The 18708-nt window shown below is 40.8% G+C and overlaps 1 protein-coding gene across 1 annotated transcript in view; it reads left to right on the plus strand.

Moving 5' to 3' along the window:
• The first annotated feature begins 6794 nt into the window (after positions 1 to 6794).
• Positions 6795 to 18708, plus strand: part of GTF2F2 (general transcription factor IIF subunit 2) — a 151436-nt gene continuing 139522 nt past the window's right edge. The window contains exon 1 of the mRNA XM_027591217.1: positions 6795 to 7015. Within this exon, the coding sequence (XP_027447018.1) occupies positions 6950 to 7015 (66 nt within the window). The 5' untranslated portion in view covers positions 6795 to 6949. The remainder of the gene's footprint in view (positions 7016 to 18708) is intronic.

An 18708-nucleotide genomic window follows, 5' to 3' on the forward strand; every position in this document is an offset into this window, starting at 1 on the left:
GTTTCCTGGTTTCCATTCTGGTCCCTTCCAATCCACCTTTTTCCATAGCAGTTCGAGGAATCTTTTTAAACATGTAAATCCAAGGGGTGCCTGGCTGGCTCAGTCCTAAGAGCGTGGGACTCCTGATCTCCAGGTCATGAGTTTGAGCCCCATGATGGGTATAGAGATTATTTAAAAAAAATAAACTTAAGGGGCGCCTGGGTGGCTCAGTCATTAAACGTCTGCCTTCGGCTCAGGTGATGATCCCAGGGTCCTGGGGTCGAGCCCCGCATTGGGCTCCCTGCTCAGTGGGAAGCCTGCTTCTCCCTCTCCCACTCCCCCTGCTTGTGTTCCCTCTCTCGCTGTGTTTCTCTCTGTCAAATAAATAAAATCTTAAAAAAAATAAAAATAAATAAACTTAAAAAATGTAAATCTGACTATTTTGTATTCAAGCTTTAAACTTTTCTCAAGTTTGGGGCACCTGGGTGGCTCAGTCGGTTAAGTTCCCAGTCTTGGTTTTGGCTCAGGTCATGATCTCAGGGTCGTGAAATCGAGCCCCGTGTTGGGCTCCGCGCTCAGCATGGAATCTGCTCGAGGTTTTCTCTCCCTCCACTTCTACCCCCCCCTTCCTCTCTCTCTCTCAAATAAATAAATAAAATCTTTATAAATAAATAAACTTTTCTGCAAGTTTATATTTGATTTGAACAAGGCCTCCAGGGTCTTGCGTTGTCTGATCCCCCCATTCCCTCTCCAATGGTCACTGCCTCCGCACTCAGCCACTGAGCCCTGCCCATGGACATCCTTTCTGTTCCACAGACACAAACACACAGGTCCTTCTCCCGTTAGGGTTTGCAGATACCACTACCTTTTTCCAGAGCACTAAACGATTGAATACATTAACCACCAAGCTAATAAAAAAAACCCAAACTCATCACTTCTGAATGATTTTACTATTATCTGTGCTCTTGAACTTATTTATGTCTCATGGATCCATAAGGTGAATACTGTTCAGAGGCATGCTACTATGCATTTCATCCAGCTCTGCACTACAAATCAGGCAAACACAACAAACCAGGGCTTTTTCCGGGGTTTAGGAGAAGCCAGTTGTGAAACTTTCACTGGCACACCACTGCTGTCTTAAATCCTTTTTGTGCTTCCTTTCAGTTATTTGACCCAATATAATTAATGCAGTTACCCAATAGTTTTCACAGTATAGTGTTAAATCCTTTTGATTTGTTTCCTCATTCAGTCATGTAAGAACTCTATCCTCATAATCACCCCATTTTATAAGCTAGGAAATAGGTGTAGAGATGATAAAATAAGTAGGCAAGTAGGCAGCAGAGCTATGACCTGAAAATATGTTTGACTCCAAAGCTCACGTTCAACAATATGGAAACTATTTTAGGGAGTATTTTTTTCTGATTGTGCATAACTGGGGAAACAAGGAATCTCCCAGGGAAGATGGGTATTCTGTGGAAGAGAGAATTGATGAGGTGAAAGGCAGCGCAGGGAGAATTTAGAGATGGGGTTTTAGGAGCAGCTGGCTGTCTCAGTCAGTAGAGAATGTGACTCTTGATCTCCGGGTAGTGACTTCAAGCCCCACATTGGGCATGGAGCCTCCTTAAAAAGAAAAACAACAAGAGATGGGGTTTTATAGTTTGGTATGACACTGAAACAAAATTATCTACCCATGACATCACTTTTGTAGGGGAAATCTAATTAATTACCACATTTCAAAATGCATTTGTAAATTTTGAATGAAAATCTTTTTTTTTTGTTTTGATAATTGGAACCACATTTTACCCTCCGCTTTTTTATTTAAATTCCAGCTAGTTAACATCCAGCGCAATATTAGTTTCAGATGTAGAATTCAGTGATTCATCACTTACATACAACACTCACTGCTCATCATATCAAGTGTACTCCTTAATACCCATCACCCATTTAACCTCTAGACTGTTCTCTGTAGTTAAGAGTTTTCTGTTTCTTGGTTTGCCTCTCTCTTTTTCTCCACCTATGTTCATTTGTTTTGTTTCTTAAATTCCACATATGAGTAAAATCACATGGTATTTGTCTTTCTCTATTTCCCTTCGCATACTACTAGTCTCTAGCTCCATCCATGTCATTTCATTGCAAATGGCAAGATTTCATTCTTTTTTATGGCTGAGAAATATTCCATTGCATTTATATATGACATCTTCCTTTTTTTTTAAAGATTTATTTACTTATTTGAGAGAGAGAGCATGAGCAGGAGGGGCAGAGGGAGAGGGAGAGAGAACCTCAAGCAGACTCTGTGCTGAGCACGACCCCACTGCGTAGCTGCATCTCACAACCCTGAGATCGTGACCTGAGCTGAAATCAAGAGTCAGATGCTCAACGAACAGTGCCACCCCAATATACCACATCTTCTTTATCCATTCATCAGTGGATAGACATTTGGGTTCTTTCCATAATTTGGCTATTGTTGATAATACTGCTATAAATATTAGGGTGCATGAAAATCTTAATATTAATAACCAATTCAGGGGCACCTGGTTGACTCAGTAGAGCATTCAACTTTTGATCTCACAGTTGTAAGTTTGAGCTTCATGTTGGGTTGTAGAGATTACTTAAAGAAAATAGGAATCTTAAAAAAAATAACCAATACATGGTAAGTTTAGTTTATTAAGGAGAGTTCTATGGTGGTGTTCTTTGCCTTGCTAGAATGTTTTTGTGTATGAACAAATAGAATCTCTGGCCTGGAAAAACACTGGGCCCATGTGGTATGGCCAGGGACAATATCTGCGAGTGGACTTACAAGCAGAAAGAGTTAGGGTCCCCAGAAAAAGAAAGACTTGAGACATAGCTTTCATGACATAAGCGAAGTCATTTTAGGTCCCCAGCTAGTTTCTGTGATCTATGCCTTAAGGCTCTACTTGCCTTAGCACACTTCTTGCAGAACTTCCTAGGAGGTGTCAGAATTACAAAGAAATGCACAAACCTCAGTAGTTAAGGATTTTTAAGGGAACAAAACAAATGCATAGATGAAGAGTCTCTACCAGGCCAGGAAATAACTTAACCGTATCAGAGACAATACATCAATGGTAAAAGTCCCAGTGCTGTTTCAAAAGTAAGCAAGACCCTGCATTCCTTACCTAGGAAAATGATGAGATGAGCCAAGGCACCATCTAGTTTGTACCACTCTCAGAGCATGTCCAAAGCCCCACAGTTACCTCTGCTTCATTATAGTGTTCAAGTCTCTGCCCAAGGAGGAACACAAGCTTCATTGACATAACATAGGATGCCTGCAGCATAGGCATGTTTTCCTGTGCAAACTTTTCCCGCCTTTACGTGCAATGACAAATCTCCCCTTTCTAAATATTCATCCCAAACCCTAAATAAACAGAACCCATTCACCCCTGCTCCAGGAGTCACAGCTTTGGAAGTTATTCCCCGTGATCTCCATATTTGTTGCTAATAAAGATTACATTGTGTAACAACTCTACCTGGTGTGGTCTCTACCTGTAACTCACCAAGGAACTCAGGTTAGTTTGGTTACAAGACTCAGCTACTGTTAATATTCTAATTCTCTCAACTCACTTGTAGCATCTCCTCTAATGAGAGTGTTGATTATACTGTAGCGCCTACATGATAGAATTGTGATGTTCTGAATTTACAAGGTCTGGCAGAATTCCCTACTGACTTCTTGGGAAAAATTTCAGCCAGCAGTGAGTTCTTGAGCCTTCCCTCTTTGGCTTGCATTTGTGCCTTAAAAGATTTAACAAGAACTTGACTAGTCAATCATCTGGGAGAGTAAAGGACTTTGGAGTTATCTTTTTTGGGCACTGAACCCTGTATCTCTGATGATCAGTTTTATCTGTCAGCTTGACTGAGCCTAGGATTGCCTAGATATTTGGTCAAACATTATTCTGGGTGTGTCTGTCAGGGTATTAATGAATTGATTAACATTTGAATCAGTAAACTATATAAAATAGATTGTCCTCTCATGTGGGTGGGCCTAATCCAATCCACTGAAGGCCTAATTAAAAAAAAAAATGTTCAGCGGAGGAGAATTCCCTTTCTCTGCCTTTCTTCAAGCTGGGACATTAGACTCAGACTGGAACTTACACCATTAGTTCTCCTGCCTCTCAGGCCTTGGGCCTCAGACTGGAAGTGTACCATCAGCTCTCGTGGTCTCCAGCTTGCCAACTGCAGGTCTTAGAACTAACTCTCGGAGTCCATAATCATATAAGCCAAGTCCTTATAGTAGGTCTCTATCCTTGTCTCTCTGTATAATTTAAATTAAATTTCAGGCCCAACAAGGAGTCACTTTGCCAGGCCAAGTTATCAAACTGGGGCTGAATACGTCACCTAACTGCAGTTTCAAACCCCCTCAGAAATGTAGTTTTAACTGATCAGTCAGGAATTTTTTGGTCAGCACCAATGAGGTAATCTGTCACATGAGCCCTCTCTATCCCCCAAAGTAAGATCAGGCGATCCACCTAATAAGACCTCCCTACCCTCTCCCTAAGGGAAGTGACTCGCCTGGAACCGGAATGATTCTTTTTTCTTTTGCTGGTAACTTCCTTGCTCTACCCTCCTTCCTATAAAAAGCCTTCCATTTTGTGCAACTCCTAGGAGCTCCTCTCTACTTGCTAGATGGAATGCTGCTTAATTCATGAATTGCTTAATAAAGCCAACTGACTTTACTCAGTTGAATTTTTGTTTTTTGTTTTTTTTTTTTAACCGTGTGCGTGTTTGTTTCTCTGGAAAACCTCAACTTATACAGATTTTGGTATTGAGAGTGGTTCTAGAGGAACTGTATGTTTAGGATGAATTTTCTGAATTGGTTCTGGGTTTCTAGAATTGGCTCTCTAAAGGTTGATTGATTGATTGATTGATTTGGTAAGCTTTATGCCCAACATGGGGCTTGAACTAAGAACTTGGAGATCAAGAGTCATGCTCTACTATTGAACGAGCCAAGCACCCCACCCTCTGTAATCACTTTACAAACTTGCCCTTTTTCTTCTAGCCTTTTCTTCTTTACCCATTTGTTCTCTCTCATTCCCTGTATACACATACACACACACACACACACACACACACACACACACACTCATTTTAAGTCTTCCCATGACCCACAGATCAAAGGTCTTTAAAAAAAAAGATTTTTTTTAATTTATTTGAGAGAGAGAGAAAACACAAGCTGGGGGGGGGAGGGGAGAGGCAGAGGGAGGAGATTCCCTGCTGAGCAGGGAACCCAATGCGGGGCTCCATTCCAGGACCCTGGGATCATGATCTGAGCCAAAGGCAGACACTTAACCGTCTGAGCCACCCAGGCACCCCTAGATCGTAATCCTTTAAAGTCCATTACTAGGGTGCTCCAGGCTACATTAATTCCCTTGTCTCATGGTCTCATATTTCAATTTATTCCTTCTGTTGGATCACAGCTCAAAGCAACTCTCTTCACCCTTTATATGTTTTAAGGCCTTTTTGTAAGCTGTGACACAAGACTGTAACCTTCCTTTTCAACCCAGGCCTGGTCTTCCATCTTTCCTATCAGTTTTCTCAGCTGATCACAGAAACCTGACAACTTTTCCTGGCTCTATGCTGCACAGACATGGAATTTCCTCAATTATGTGTATGGCTCTGATGTTTGATTCATACATCACTTGCCATTCTTACAATATTTTACTATTTGTTTCTCTTTCAGGAAATGTTCATTCAGCTAAAGCCTATTGAAATCTGACAGTGTGTCAAGTAGTGTACTAGCTGTTGTGGTACAACATGAATAAACATGTATTTTATTCATGTGGTCAACATGAATAAAACTGTATTTCCATCTAGGAGGAGCTCATAGTCTAGAAAGCAAAGGCAGCATGTAAACATGTATATAGTAGTGCAGGGTGATAAGTATCACACTGTGATGTGAAAAAAAAGCACTTCCTCTGGGGAATTTAATAAAAGGTTTTCTAGGAAGTGACATTTCCATAAGTCTTGAAACCCAAGTAGGAGTTTGCCAATCAGAGGACAGAGGTGAGAAGGAGGGTAAGGGGGGAATAGGGTATCTATCTATGAGTAAAGGGAGTGTGCAGATCTCTGAAATAATGAGGAAGAAGATCCTGATGTGTTCGGGGAGGTCTGACGGTTCGGTGTGGTTCGATGTGTGATTAAGTGGCAGGGATCAAATGGAGAGGGCCTTCGAAGAGAGGATTGGGAATTTTATGCTAGAGGCAAGAAGACAGAGAGGAAACTGTTTAAGCCCGGGAGTTTGACAATCAGGTTTGTCTTACAGGTCTAAGGTTTGTCGTTGATCTGATTATATGGACTCTGCGTTTTGGAGTCTGAAAGGGGTGTGCTCTGCTTGTTGAATTGGAAGTGCTCAAGATAGCCTCTCACCTGAGACCCTCCTTTTTTTTTTTCCGGATCTACGAACACTGAAAATGTTTTCAGTATTCCCAGCGCTGCACTGTCCGATCCCAATGCCCAAGTGTGCTAATTCACTTACTCTTTTTATTATTCCGCCCCCCTACCCGCCCCGTCCTCGAAAATGTTGTTTCTCTCTTCTTGGCCAGGGATGGACACATACTGACAGCTTTTGTCTCTCTGAACCCCATTTTTCTGTTTTGACGCTGCCTTTCTTCACTTATGCTGACCTGGTCTTTAAATGGATTGTGGACATTTTGTTTCATCCTGGCGGGTGTCTTAATCACTCAGACGCAACCGGCCACCATAACCACGCCCACTCAAGAATGTGCCTAACTAGGACGTTTGTCCATACCGGCGCGCCGTACTGACGGTGGCAGCGCGCAGGCGCAGTTCCCGCCTCCCAGCGGCCTGTTTCTGTTTCCGGGGATTCCCTATATCTTGGCGGGTGGACTCGGTTTCTTCATAGTCGCCGTGGCATACACTGTTCTGCGGTCCTTTGCACCGCAGGCCCCAGCTTCCGGGTCGCTGTTCTCGTCCGCTCGTCTCAACCGGCAACAGACCCATGGCGGAGCGTGGGGAACTCGATCTGACTGGCGCCAAACAGAACACCGGAGTGTGGCTGGTCAAGGTACGTTCGTGCGGCTCCGGCTTGCGCTCCTCCTAGTTTAAGTAGTTTAAGTGACTTGAAACTGTCCCACTCCGTAAGCCTTTTAAAGTTCTCTACGGCTATCTCGTTAGAGCTACACATGTGCAAACTGGTTTGCAGGCGAGGCAGTTAGTTGAGGGACGCAGTCTTTGAGACAATTAAGAGTCCGAACCTGCCTGGAACGCATTCCTTTCCCCACTGTGTGGTTTTTCTGGGGTCTTGTGATGGCGTTCTCCGACTTGAGCGGTGTATTTTACCCCAGGCTGAAGAATTTCTGTATCTCCTTTTGGTGAAAGTGATTTTAGTCGTGAGTCTATATAAAGAAGTTGAGTATCTGCTTCATGTACAGTATTCTCGGCCAGAAAGTAGAACGGGTCCCTGTGTACCCTTAACGTGTTCTTTTAGGTTGATGGCCCTTATTGGAGTTCTCAGGAGAACTGAGAGAGCTCTGAACGCACCAGAAGGAGAGGCCATTGAACTGGAGTGTTTTTTAGAGTATTTTTTGTAAAGGCAGCAATCTTGATTAGCCCTGAGTGAGCACAGTATTTGTCTTTAATTTTTCATATCGAGGAGTGTTGCCTCTTAAGGGACTTTCATGAGACCTGTGTACAAAATGTGATTATGGCAGTCTTTGAACTAGGACCTTTGGTTTTTTAATTTTTTTTTAACTTTTATCACATGGCTGAATTCTCATCAGTTAAATCTGAGGGGCGCTTCCTGTCCTCCTCTCTAAAAAAGCTCCCTTATGATCAGTTGCTAGCATGTCAAACCTGTATTATATTTTTCAAAACACTTGTCACAGTCTAAAGTGATTGTATGTTCATGTGTTCAGTGTTGGTTACCTCCTTCTCTCTAGTGTGGGTGCACTCAAACACATTCTATGAGAATGGGATCCTTGCCTATCCCAACCAGAATTGTGTTTGACACATGGTAATTGCTCAACAGATATGGAATGAATGAATGAATGAATGATCTCTTATCTATTATTCTTCAACCTCAGCTTTACTCTCTGGCACTCATTTGACTTCTCACAGATATATCAGTATAACCCAAAAGGCTGGGGTGAATTTCTCCTAGGGTATTTCTCCTACCGCATGCCAAATGGAGGAGAATCATTAAGGAGATCTCCCTTGCAGATTGAAAGAGCTTGAAAAAATGGTGAAACTTGAGATGATGCATTAATTCTTGGAGCACAGTAAATGCTTAGTGAATATTGTTTGCCTTACACAATTGGATGGGTGGACAGAGGCATTAGCATAGTCTATTATGGAGAGTGGAACAGAAATGCAAGACTGAAAATGCATATTAACATGGTGTGTCCTGGAAAACAAAGGAGATTATTATGCCTAGAGCAGAGGGTTTGTGTAAAAAAAAAAAAAAAAAGTTTGGAACTATATACTCATATTATACTGTGAAATAGGGATGTCTTAACTTTAGTCTGCAAGAAGTGAGGAACCTTTTGTAGGGTTTTGAGTAAGGCAAGGATGCAAATAATGCAAGGGGGGGAAGCTTGAAAGGAAGATAACCAGAGTCAAAATTAGAAAATGATCACAGCATCATAGGTATGTAATAATGAAGTCTGGGGAGTTAGGGAAACTTTTTCAGTAAAAGTTGTTGGGATTTGGTAACTGACTATATAAGAATGTGAAAAAATGTAATCTAAAAAGAAGTTAAAAAATGAAGTTTAGTTCTTTCTCATGTCTGGGTATTTGAATACATTTTATCTCTTTGAAAAGAACTCAAGCCAATGATTTGTGCTTGTTTTGTAAAGGTAGTTGTTAGACTATTTACGGTTTACAGTATTACTGTTTCTTCTTACCAGCTTGGCATACAGTATATCTTTTTCTAATCAAAAAAATTAATAACACACTTGCAGATAGATCTTTCCAGGGTGTGAAAGGACTTTCTTACCAGTTCTTGTTCTTTGACAAATTTATCTCTGAAAGATGATGAGAATTGCTAGCAAATACTTTCTGCCCTAAAATCCACTCCTGTTCTTTATTTGACAACTTTTGTTTCTGCTCCATTAAAGGACACCCGATAGACAACGGGGTTTGATTTGCATAGCTGTCAGATAACTTGAACTTGTTTCATTTGCACTGGACTTGGTATCGAGTGTGATTTTCATGCCCATACTTGAGCATACTTGGATTTTCAACTCTGAATTATAGGAATAAATTATAGGACAGCATCAAATTGTAATAGTCAATTTCATTTTCGGCTTTCTTTGCATGATATTAAAATATAACATATTAGAATGTGTGTCTTCATTCTTATCCAGTCAGAATTTGTGAACAGAATTACATACTGATTTCACGTCTTTTCTCTGTATGTTCATATTTCTCATTGTAGGAGCACCTGAGTCGCTCAGTCGGTTAAGCATCTGCTCAGGTCGTAATCCCAGGGTCCTGGGATTGAACCCCACATCCGGCTCCTTGCTCAGCAGGGAGCCTGCTTCTCCCTCTGCCTGCCATCCCCTGCTTGTGCTTTCTCTCTGTCAAATAAATAAATCTTTAAAAAAAATTAAAGGAGACCTCCCCCCAAAACCCCTATATTTCTCATTATAGATAATACTTTGAGTTCTGTTCTTTGAGGATCATTTGCTGCAAAATGTGTAAATTTCTTCTTAGAGTATCTCAAAGTTTATGGGCCATCTTGTACACATTAATTCCATCACTAGAAAGGTATAAAACAGAAGAAATACACTAAGGTGTAAGATACATGTAAGATCTCTGAGTGTTTTGAGCAGGAAAATAGTTGTTTTTCTGGCTGAAACAGGGAAGACTTCATGGAGAAGGTGACATTTAAGAAGAGCCTATGGAGTTATTAGTTAGGAAAAAACTCAACAGGGCTGGGGAGAACTAGAGTGTGTTCAAAAAAAAAATAGCAAATATAGTAGAAGATTGTGTCCCAGAATATCCAGTACCTGTACCTGGCTTATGAAAGGCCATTTCTGGGTTTTTGAGTATCTTAAATCTACAAGAGATTGATGATCCAAACGAGTTTTGATAGGTAATAGACATGATTGGATTTAACTTTATGATAGATGTCATCTGCTAAAACATAAAGTCACAGTTTTTACCTTGTCAGGGAGCTAGTCCTTGTAGTTTGCATTACCCTGTTCTGTTGTTCAGTCTGTGCCACTGTTAGGTTGCCAATTGGTCACACTATTACTACATACCTTATACCAAATCATGGTTTAAAAATTGTAGAATGTTTAAGAATATTTTACCATAGTTCTGTTGTTTGGTTTCCAATTTTTAGACTTCTGGAAAAATCATCTCTAGTTATGGTTGGCTGGAGGGTAAGGTACATATAGGATGGGGAGGAGGAGATAAAGTTAGCAAGGTTATTAGGAGGGGTGGGATTTTTCTAAGTAATGAATATCATACTGAGGCCTGATTTATAACAAATGCTACCTCTTTTTTGGGAAAGAACAAGTGGAGGTATTGAGAAGGGCTGTGGTAGGTCTAAGCAACAGCTTTCTAGCCAGTAAAAAGTTGTTTCCAACCCAGTCAGCCTTCCTCTTCTAGGCATTTTGGACTACTGTTTGTTGGAGGAGAGGGTCAGGACAGGAGACAGGCGAAAAAGGAACTTAGCTTTCATATGTACCAGGTATTTTATACAAAGCAAACCTGTGAAGAAGATACTAAATATCTATGTTTTTTCAGATGATGAAATTGAGGCTTAGGGAGGTTATCTTACCCAAGTATGGAACAGTGTTTCAAATTTAGGTCTGTTTGGCTACACAGCTTGTGCCAAGAATAGGAAATGTCTTTTTTCCAGCTTAGGTCTCTTTCATGAGTTATCTCCCTGAGGAATAGAGGTGATGTGGGGACTTCATTTCTTTCTTTGAGAGAGAAAAAGCACAAATGTGAGGGAGAGGGAGAAGCAGACTCCCTGCAGAGCAGGGAGCCCAATGTGGGGCTCAACCCCAGGACCCCGAGATCATGACATGAGCCGAAAGCAGATGCTTAACCGACTGAGCCACCCAAGCACCCCTGGGAACTTCATTTTTGTGACCTTGGATCTTGTCAGTTCCATGTGGTGATGATCTTCAAGAAAACGTGGGAGTAAAAGCTGTGTGTCACAGATTGGGCTTCTTGGGAAGCTGATTTTGAGATGATTAGGTTTACCAGGGAATGCTCTTGGGATCATCACCTGTGGAAGGAAGAAGACTTGAACAGGACTGGTAAGAGGGTATGATGCAGTTTCAAGGAAGGCTGAGGATGTTTCCACAGGGAGTCTTACAGGTGTCCTGATTTGGGGTGAGGTATACCCTATGTTGACCAATCATTGCATGTTGTTTGTCCCAGGAAGAGTGTGATCTTGGCTAGAGGAAGGAAGAAAGAAAAAGAAATGAAGCCCCCACATCACCTCTCTTCAGTGAAGCCAATGCCAAAAAGGGGCTAACAGCTAGGGCTCTCTGTGGCCACACTCCCAGCAGCTGGGAGAATAAGACTTTCAGTCCTAAAGGGGGAAATGGGTGTCATATCAACAGTGTCCATTACAGTCCCTTAATTTGCTTGTATTCTGGGAGAAACAGGGTTTGGAGACTAGTAGTTGGGGAACTAGATATTCGCTGAAGCAAAGTTGGCAAAGAAGCTCAGGGGAATAACTGTCTATACATATGACCATAGCACCTTGGCTTCAAAGTCATGGTTGACCTTACTGCTCTGCCTGCCATGAGTGAACGGGTACGTGGGTTGATTCATCCCACAAGTCTTCAGTGATTGCCAGTCATTGTGCCAGGCTCTGAGTATGTTATGGTGAGCAGAAACAGACATGGCCCGTGCTCTGTGAACTAGGATTTATAGTCTACTGCAGGAGACAGACAGCCATCAAATATTAGTCCTAATGAAAGCAGTTACAGACTTATCTGTCTGGACATGGAAGCCAGGAATACTGTTCTGTGAGTGTGGATAATAAACTTGATCTAGTCTAGGGGGTCAAGGGAAGTTTCCCTGAGAAAGTAATGCTTAAGTGAGTCATTTTCTCTTACTGTCTTCAGAAATCTGAGAAAACATCTCCTGTTGTACCTATTATCTTGTCTCCATCTGATTTTCTTTAATGAATGTGGAGAGGGCGGAAACAACATATATCTCATAAGTGATATGTTGACATGAATGTTTTGGGAAAATTTACTAAGAGTAGAATTCAGGTATTCTTATAAAAAAGTATGTGAGGAGATGATATGTTAATTAGCTTGACTGTAGTAACCATTTCAATATATCAGATCATCATGTTGTATACTTTAAATATATACAATTAAAAAAAGAAAATGTTTTAATTAAAAATATCAGCCATTCAAAATAGTATTTTGGAGGCTTGGGACCATATATGCTATGAGTTTTTCTTCCTCATCTCCCTCCCTTTTTTCAGACTTAATGCTAATGGGCTGGAACTTCTGGGAAGCTCATTTCCATAAGCTCTTGGTGTAGAGAGTTATACGTATATGATTGACATACTATCCTCAATGTATTCAGTTTTTCATTGAAAGAGTATAGTATTTTGGCAGCCTTTTGAATTAAATAAGCTGGTAGGCTTCCCTGGGAACATATGACTTTATTATAATGATGATAATGCAGTGTGAGTTCCAAACTTATCTTTATCAATTGACTTCTGCAACATAATCTTTTTTGTAAGTTGTCAGTTGCTTGTAGTAGGTACAATTTATTGTAGTGAATTTGATTCTTAAATTTGTTTTAGTGTATGATACAGACTTCACTTAGAACTTCTGGTTGTTTGGTGGCTAAAATTGTAGTCTCCAGCAGTTTGATCGGAGACTCTTCTGACTTGGCTAATGTAGTGAAGAAGTGTGGTCTCCTCAAGAGTTCCAGTGCTCCAAAATATTCTTTTCTCTCGTTTATCTTAATAGCATCTCCAGGAACCAGCAATAAGTGGATGGAGGCAGACTGGAAAATAATGCTATCCATTATTGGCATTTTCCTCCTTCCCCCTTATTTTAAGGTAGATCTCTGAAATAAAGTTTCTCTCTGAGAATGCAGTGAGGTTTATTAAAATTAAATTCTGTATCCCAGATATATCCCAATAATGTCATCATTGTTATTACATTAACATTAGCTAATGTTTCCTCAGTATCCAGTCATTAAAATAACTTCCTGCTATGTGCTAGGCTATTCTAGATGCTAGGGATATGGCAGTAAACAAAACAGACAAAATACCTGCCTCCTGCAGATTACATTCTTAACGGGGAAGGAGAATAGACAGTAAATGAACACCTATATAGCCCATGATAAGTGCTCTGAAGAAAAATGAATAAGGTAAAATGTATAGTAAGTATCTGGGGATACTGTTTTAAATAGGGTGGGGGAAGGGCCTCACTGATAAGGTGGTCTATGATCAGAGACCTGAAGGATATTATGGGGGCATGCCCTCCACATATCTGGGGGGAAGAGTATTCCAGACAGAAGTAACAGCATTTCAAAGGCCCTCAGATATGAGGTGCTGGGAATGTTCACAGAACAGTGTGGTTAGAGTCAAGTGAGAGAGAGAAGGTAGTAGGAGATGAGGCCATGGGCTACCAGGGGGCTGAAACACGTCAGACATCATAGGATTTTTACTCTGAGTGACATGGGGAGGGAGTAGCCCTAGAGCAGCAACATGGCATGGTGATTATGGAGCTAGACTGCTTAGATTAGAATCCTGGCTTCACCACTAGTAATGTGAGACCTTAGGCAAATAACTTTTTGGTCTCATTTTTTAATCTGCAAAAATGGAATGATGATAATAGGGGTGCCTGGGTGGCTGGTCAGTTGAGCATCTGGCTTTTAGTTTCAGCTCAGCTTATGAACTCCCTGTTGTGGGATCCAGCCCTGCGTCAGGCTCTGTGCACAGTGCGGTGTCTGTTTCAGATTCTCTTTCCCTCTCACTCTCTTCTCTCAAATAAGTAAAATCTCTAAAAAACTGGGATAATAATAGAGTTTTTTTTTAAGATTTTATTTATTTGTCAGAGAGAGAGAGACAGCAGAGCAGCAAGCAGAGGGAGAAGCAGACTCCCTGCTGAGCAGAGAGCCCGATGCGGGACTCGATCCCAGGACCATGGAATCACGACCTGAGCTGAAGGCAGACACTTAACCAACTGAGCCACCCAGATGTCCCAGTAATAGAGTTTTTATGAGGATTAAGTGAAGTAACTTTTGTAAAGTGATTAGAAAAGTACCTGGCTTGTAGTAAGCACTATGTAGATGTCTATTAAATAGGCTTTGAGCAGAATAGGATTATTTGACTTATGTTTTAAGATGATGACTCTGGCTGCTATATTAAGAATCAACTAGACATGGACAAGAGTGGAAGTTAAGAAATCCAAAGGCTATCAGAATTATACAAAAGATGATGGTAGCTTGGACTAGGATGGTAACCTTGGAATTGGTGAGAAGGGGCTGGAGTCCTGATATAATTTGAAGATGTTGCTCACAGGATATATCAGTCGGTTGGATGTGGAATGTGAGATAAAAGTAGCTATTCAGGGTAACTGCACAAAGTTTCAGACTGAGTACCTGGAAGAATGGAGTTGACTTTTACTGAGGTATGGAAAATTGCAGGAGGAGCACGTTATGAGGGAGAAATTAAGAGTTCTGGTATGGATATTTTAAGTCTGAAATGTCCACGGAATTTTCAGATGGAGAGCTTGAGTAGGCAATTGGATATATAAGTTGGAACTTGAGGGGAGAGCCTGGACTTGCTCTAAATTTGGGAATTGTTATTATACAGATGGTATTTAAAGTCTTGAGCCTGGATGAGATTACATAAGATTGATTGCAGGTAGAGAAGAGAAGAGGTCTGAGGACTGAAACCAGAACACTACAGGTGAGAGGCTGGGAAGACAAGAATCTAGATGTGTGGGGACCAAAAAGGAGAGTCCAGAGAAGTATGAGGAAAATCAAGAGAGATTGTGGTGACTTAAAGCCAAGTGAAGAAAGTGTTTGAAGAAGGAGGAAACAGTTCTCAAATATTGTTGATAGGTATTAAAGATGAGGACTATACATTGACTTGGCAATGTGGAGATATTTGGTAACTAGGGTCGTCACTTTCCGTGGAGTGGTAGAGAGGAAGTCCTGTCTAGAGTAAAAAGAAAAAAAATATGGCAGAGGAGGAATTAGTCAGCCAGCAGGGACAACTCTTTCAAAAAGCTATGCTGAAAAGAGAGGTGGAAAATGGGACAGTGTGTGGAGAATTATAGACTCTGCTCTTACTAGGTGTGTGATCTTGAGCAAATTTGCTAATTTCCCCATGCCTCAGTTTCCTCATTTGCAAAATGGAGGAAATAACAGGATTATGTGAAGATTAAGTGGTTAATATATTTAAAACATTTAGAAGAGTGCTTGTCATTTAATGTATCAGTTATCTGTTGCTATATTACCACAGACTTAGAAGCTTAAAACAACATACATTTATTATTTCATGGTTTCTGTGGATCAGGAGCCCTGGCATGGCTTAATTGGGTCTCCTGCTTCAGAGCCTTTCACAGGTTACAATCAAGATGTCAGCCAGGGCTGAATTCTCATCTGAAGTCGTGACCAGGGAAGATTGTTTCCAAGCATGTGTGGTTGGCAGAATTCAGTTCCTCGGGGTTATTGGACCCAGGGCCTAGGTTTCCTGCCTGCCTGCTAACCGGAGCCTGTCCTTAGTTTCTTGCCACCTGGGCCTCCCCAACATGGCAGCTTACTTCATCAAAGTGTGCAGACTGAAAAAACGAGAGAAGCAAGATAGAAGTCACCATCTTATGTAACCTAATCACGGAAGTAACATCCCATATGGAGAAAAAGGAACTCTCTTATGCTGTTGGTGGTAATGCAAACCGGGCAGCCACTTGGAAAACAGCATGGAGGTTCCTCAAAAAGTTAAAAATAGAACTACCTGATGAGCCAGCAATCACACTACTGGGTATTTACCCAAACAATGCAAAAACACTAATTCAGAGGGGTATATGCACCCCTATGTTTATAGTAGCGTTATTTATAATAACTAAGATATGAAAGCAGCCCAAGTGCCTACTGATTGATGAATGGATAAAGAAGATGTGGTACACACATGCGCACGTGCGGGCACGCACACAGTGGAATGTTATTCAGCCACAAAAAAGAATGAAGTCTTGCCATTTGCAACGACATGGATAGAGCTAGAGAGTGTTATGCTAAGTGAAATATGTCAGAGAAAGACGAATACCACACAATATGAGTCATATGTGGAATTTAAAAAACAAAACAAATGAGCACAGGTGGGGGAAGAGAGAGAAACCAAGAAACAGACTCTTAACTATAGAGAACAAACTGATGGTTTCCAGAGGGGAGGTGAATGGGGGGATAAGTGAAATAGGTGATGGGGATTAAGGAGTGCACTTGTGATGAGCACTGGGTAATGAAAATAAAAACTTAAAAAAAAGAGAAAGAAAATGGGTGCCTGGCTGGCTCAGTCGGTAGAGCAGTTGACTCTTGATCTCAGGGTTGTGAGTTCAAGCCCCATGTTGGGTGTGGAACCCACTTAAAAAAAAAAGACCTGGACAAATTTTATAGCCAAAAAATATAAATAAATAAAAGAATCCTAGCCAAAAGGGAAGGGGAGTAACATCCCATCACCTTTGCTATGTTGTATTGATGAGAAGCAAGTCACAGATCCCCTTCTCACTCAAGGAGAGGCGATTACACAAGGGTGTGAATATCAGGAGGTGAGAATCATTGGGGGCCATCTTAAGAGTGTTCTGCCACATGTAGTAAGCACTCTAGTGTTAGCAGTTATCATCATGGTCATCATTCTGATGGGGGGATGACTAAGTAGAGAGGAGAGAGGAGAAAAATGGTAGAATTGAAGGAAAGATGTCCTTGATTAGACTACAGGGGAAGAAATTAAGTGCACAGTGGAGAGATTGACCATTGTTCAAAGAGGAAGTCAGAGTGAAAGGCCTTAGCTGTGGCTGCATGGTAGCTGTAGAGGTTCTCTTTTGATCCTTTCCCTAGTTTGAAGAGAAGTCAGGGTAGCACCACCGAAGGAGAAGGGAGGGAGAGGTGCTGTTGGCTTGAGAAGTGAAGAGAACTTGTGACTCAGCTGTAGCGGGGGAATGGATTGACCAGGGAGATGGAGTTCAATTGCCAAGCATCTTGTGAAGGGCTTACTTGATGTTGGTAGCCATATATTTCAAGTGAGACTAGTTAGCATCACTGTGAATTTTTCTCCAGCTGCTCAGGTCCAGTGTGGAGAAGTAACAAAATGAAATCAAACTAATTAATTAAGTAGCAGTAGAGATGGGCTTTAATCGGGATTAAGGTTCTGCCAGGCCAGCATGATGAAGGAGGTAGGGGCAAGGGAATGATTGTGAAGACAGGACATACACAGCTTGGGAAAAGGGCAGAGATGTTAAGAGTCAGTGATTTGAAGGGGTGGAAAAAACTGTTGAAGTACTGAGGAGAGAGCCAGGAAGTTAGTGGTTAGTGTGATTGCTTGAAATACAAAATTACGGAAGGGATACCCTTACTGAAAGGGAGAAAGTCTTAATGGGTCTATATATGTAAAGGACTCATTTGAACCAGTAACTTGGAATGTGATGAAGAAAAGACACCATCTTTCTCCTATGGGCTTTATTAGGGAATATGACTAGTGTTCAATAATTTTGATGTAAAGAATGCATATGTAATTGAAGAAATACCATTAGAATTTTTTTAAACCTTTTGTTCGTGAATTTTTACTATAGCTAAACAAAGCAATGCCACTTGATAATCAAGTGGTTCTTTTTGCAAATGAAATCTTGGTTAATAGAATGTTTTTTTTCTTTCCAGCTTTGGAAGCTCTCAGTTCTACACTCATGTTCATGTTATTCCAAGATTGCTGAGGGAAATAGTAGTGACACCTGACATTCATTGAGTACTTGCCTTATGTGAGGTATTATGCTTCATGCTTTATCTGTGGTATCTCATTCCTCACAATAGGCTAACCTTGAAGGTGTGTGCTGATTCCACAGTTCATACTGCCTCTTAGAAGAAATAGTAGTGATTCAGCATATATTCTCTTTTGGGAATTAAAACCCTTCTGACTATATGTATCTAGTTACCCACACTGACTGGGTTTGAATCCTGGCTCCATCATTTACAAATTTATAATCTTGGCTAAATTATATAATCCCCGGGTATCCCAGATTCATAATTTGTAAAATGAGGGTAATTAACAGTACCTACCTCATAGAGACGTGAGGATTAAATGTGTAAATATATGGAAACTGCTTATAACAGTGTCAGGAAAGTAGTATTATATAAATGTTAGCAGTGATATTTAATCATTTATTTCAGCAGACCCTTTATCATTGGTCAGAGTTATCTTACAATAAAATTTAACTTTTGAAATCATCTTAAACTTGGTGGTATCTCTAAATAATATGTTAGAATATTATACTCCTGAGAAAACTTTTCTGGTAGCCTTTCTGATGTCTGAACTTTCATTGGACTTATTTGGGAACATAACACTTTGTTTTGTTAAGATATTTGACTCGTGTTAGTTATTGTGTCACCAGCTTGATTGACTTTAAGCTCTTTGAAATTTATTTATTTATTTATTTATTTTGTAAAGATTTTATTTATTTATTTGACAGAGAGAGACACAGCAAGAGAGGGAACACAAGCAGGGGGAGTGGGAGAGGGAGAAGCAGGCTTCCCGCTGAGCAGGGA

Source organism: Zalophus californianus, chromosome 3, assembly GCF_009762305.2.
Source record: "Zalophus californianus isolate mZalCal1 chromosome 3, mZalCal1.pri.v2, whole genome shotgun sequence".
In the NCBI taxonomy this organism is placed as follows: domain Eukaryota; kingdom Metazoa; phylum Chordata; class Mammalia; order Carnivora; family Otariidae; genus Zalophus; species Zalophus californianus.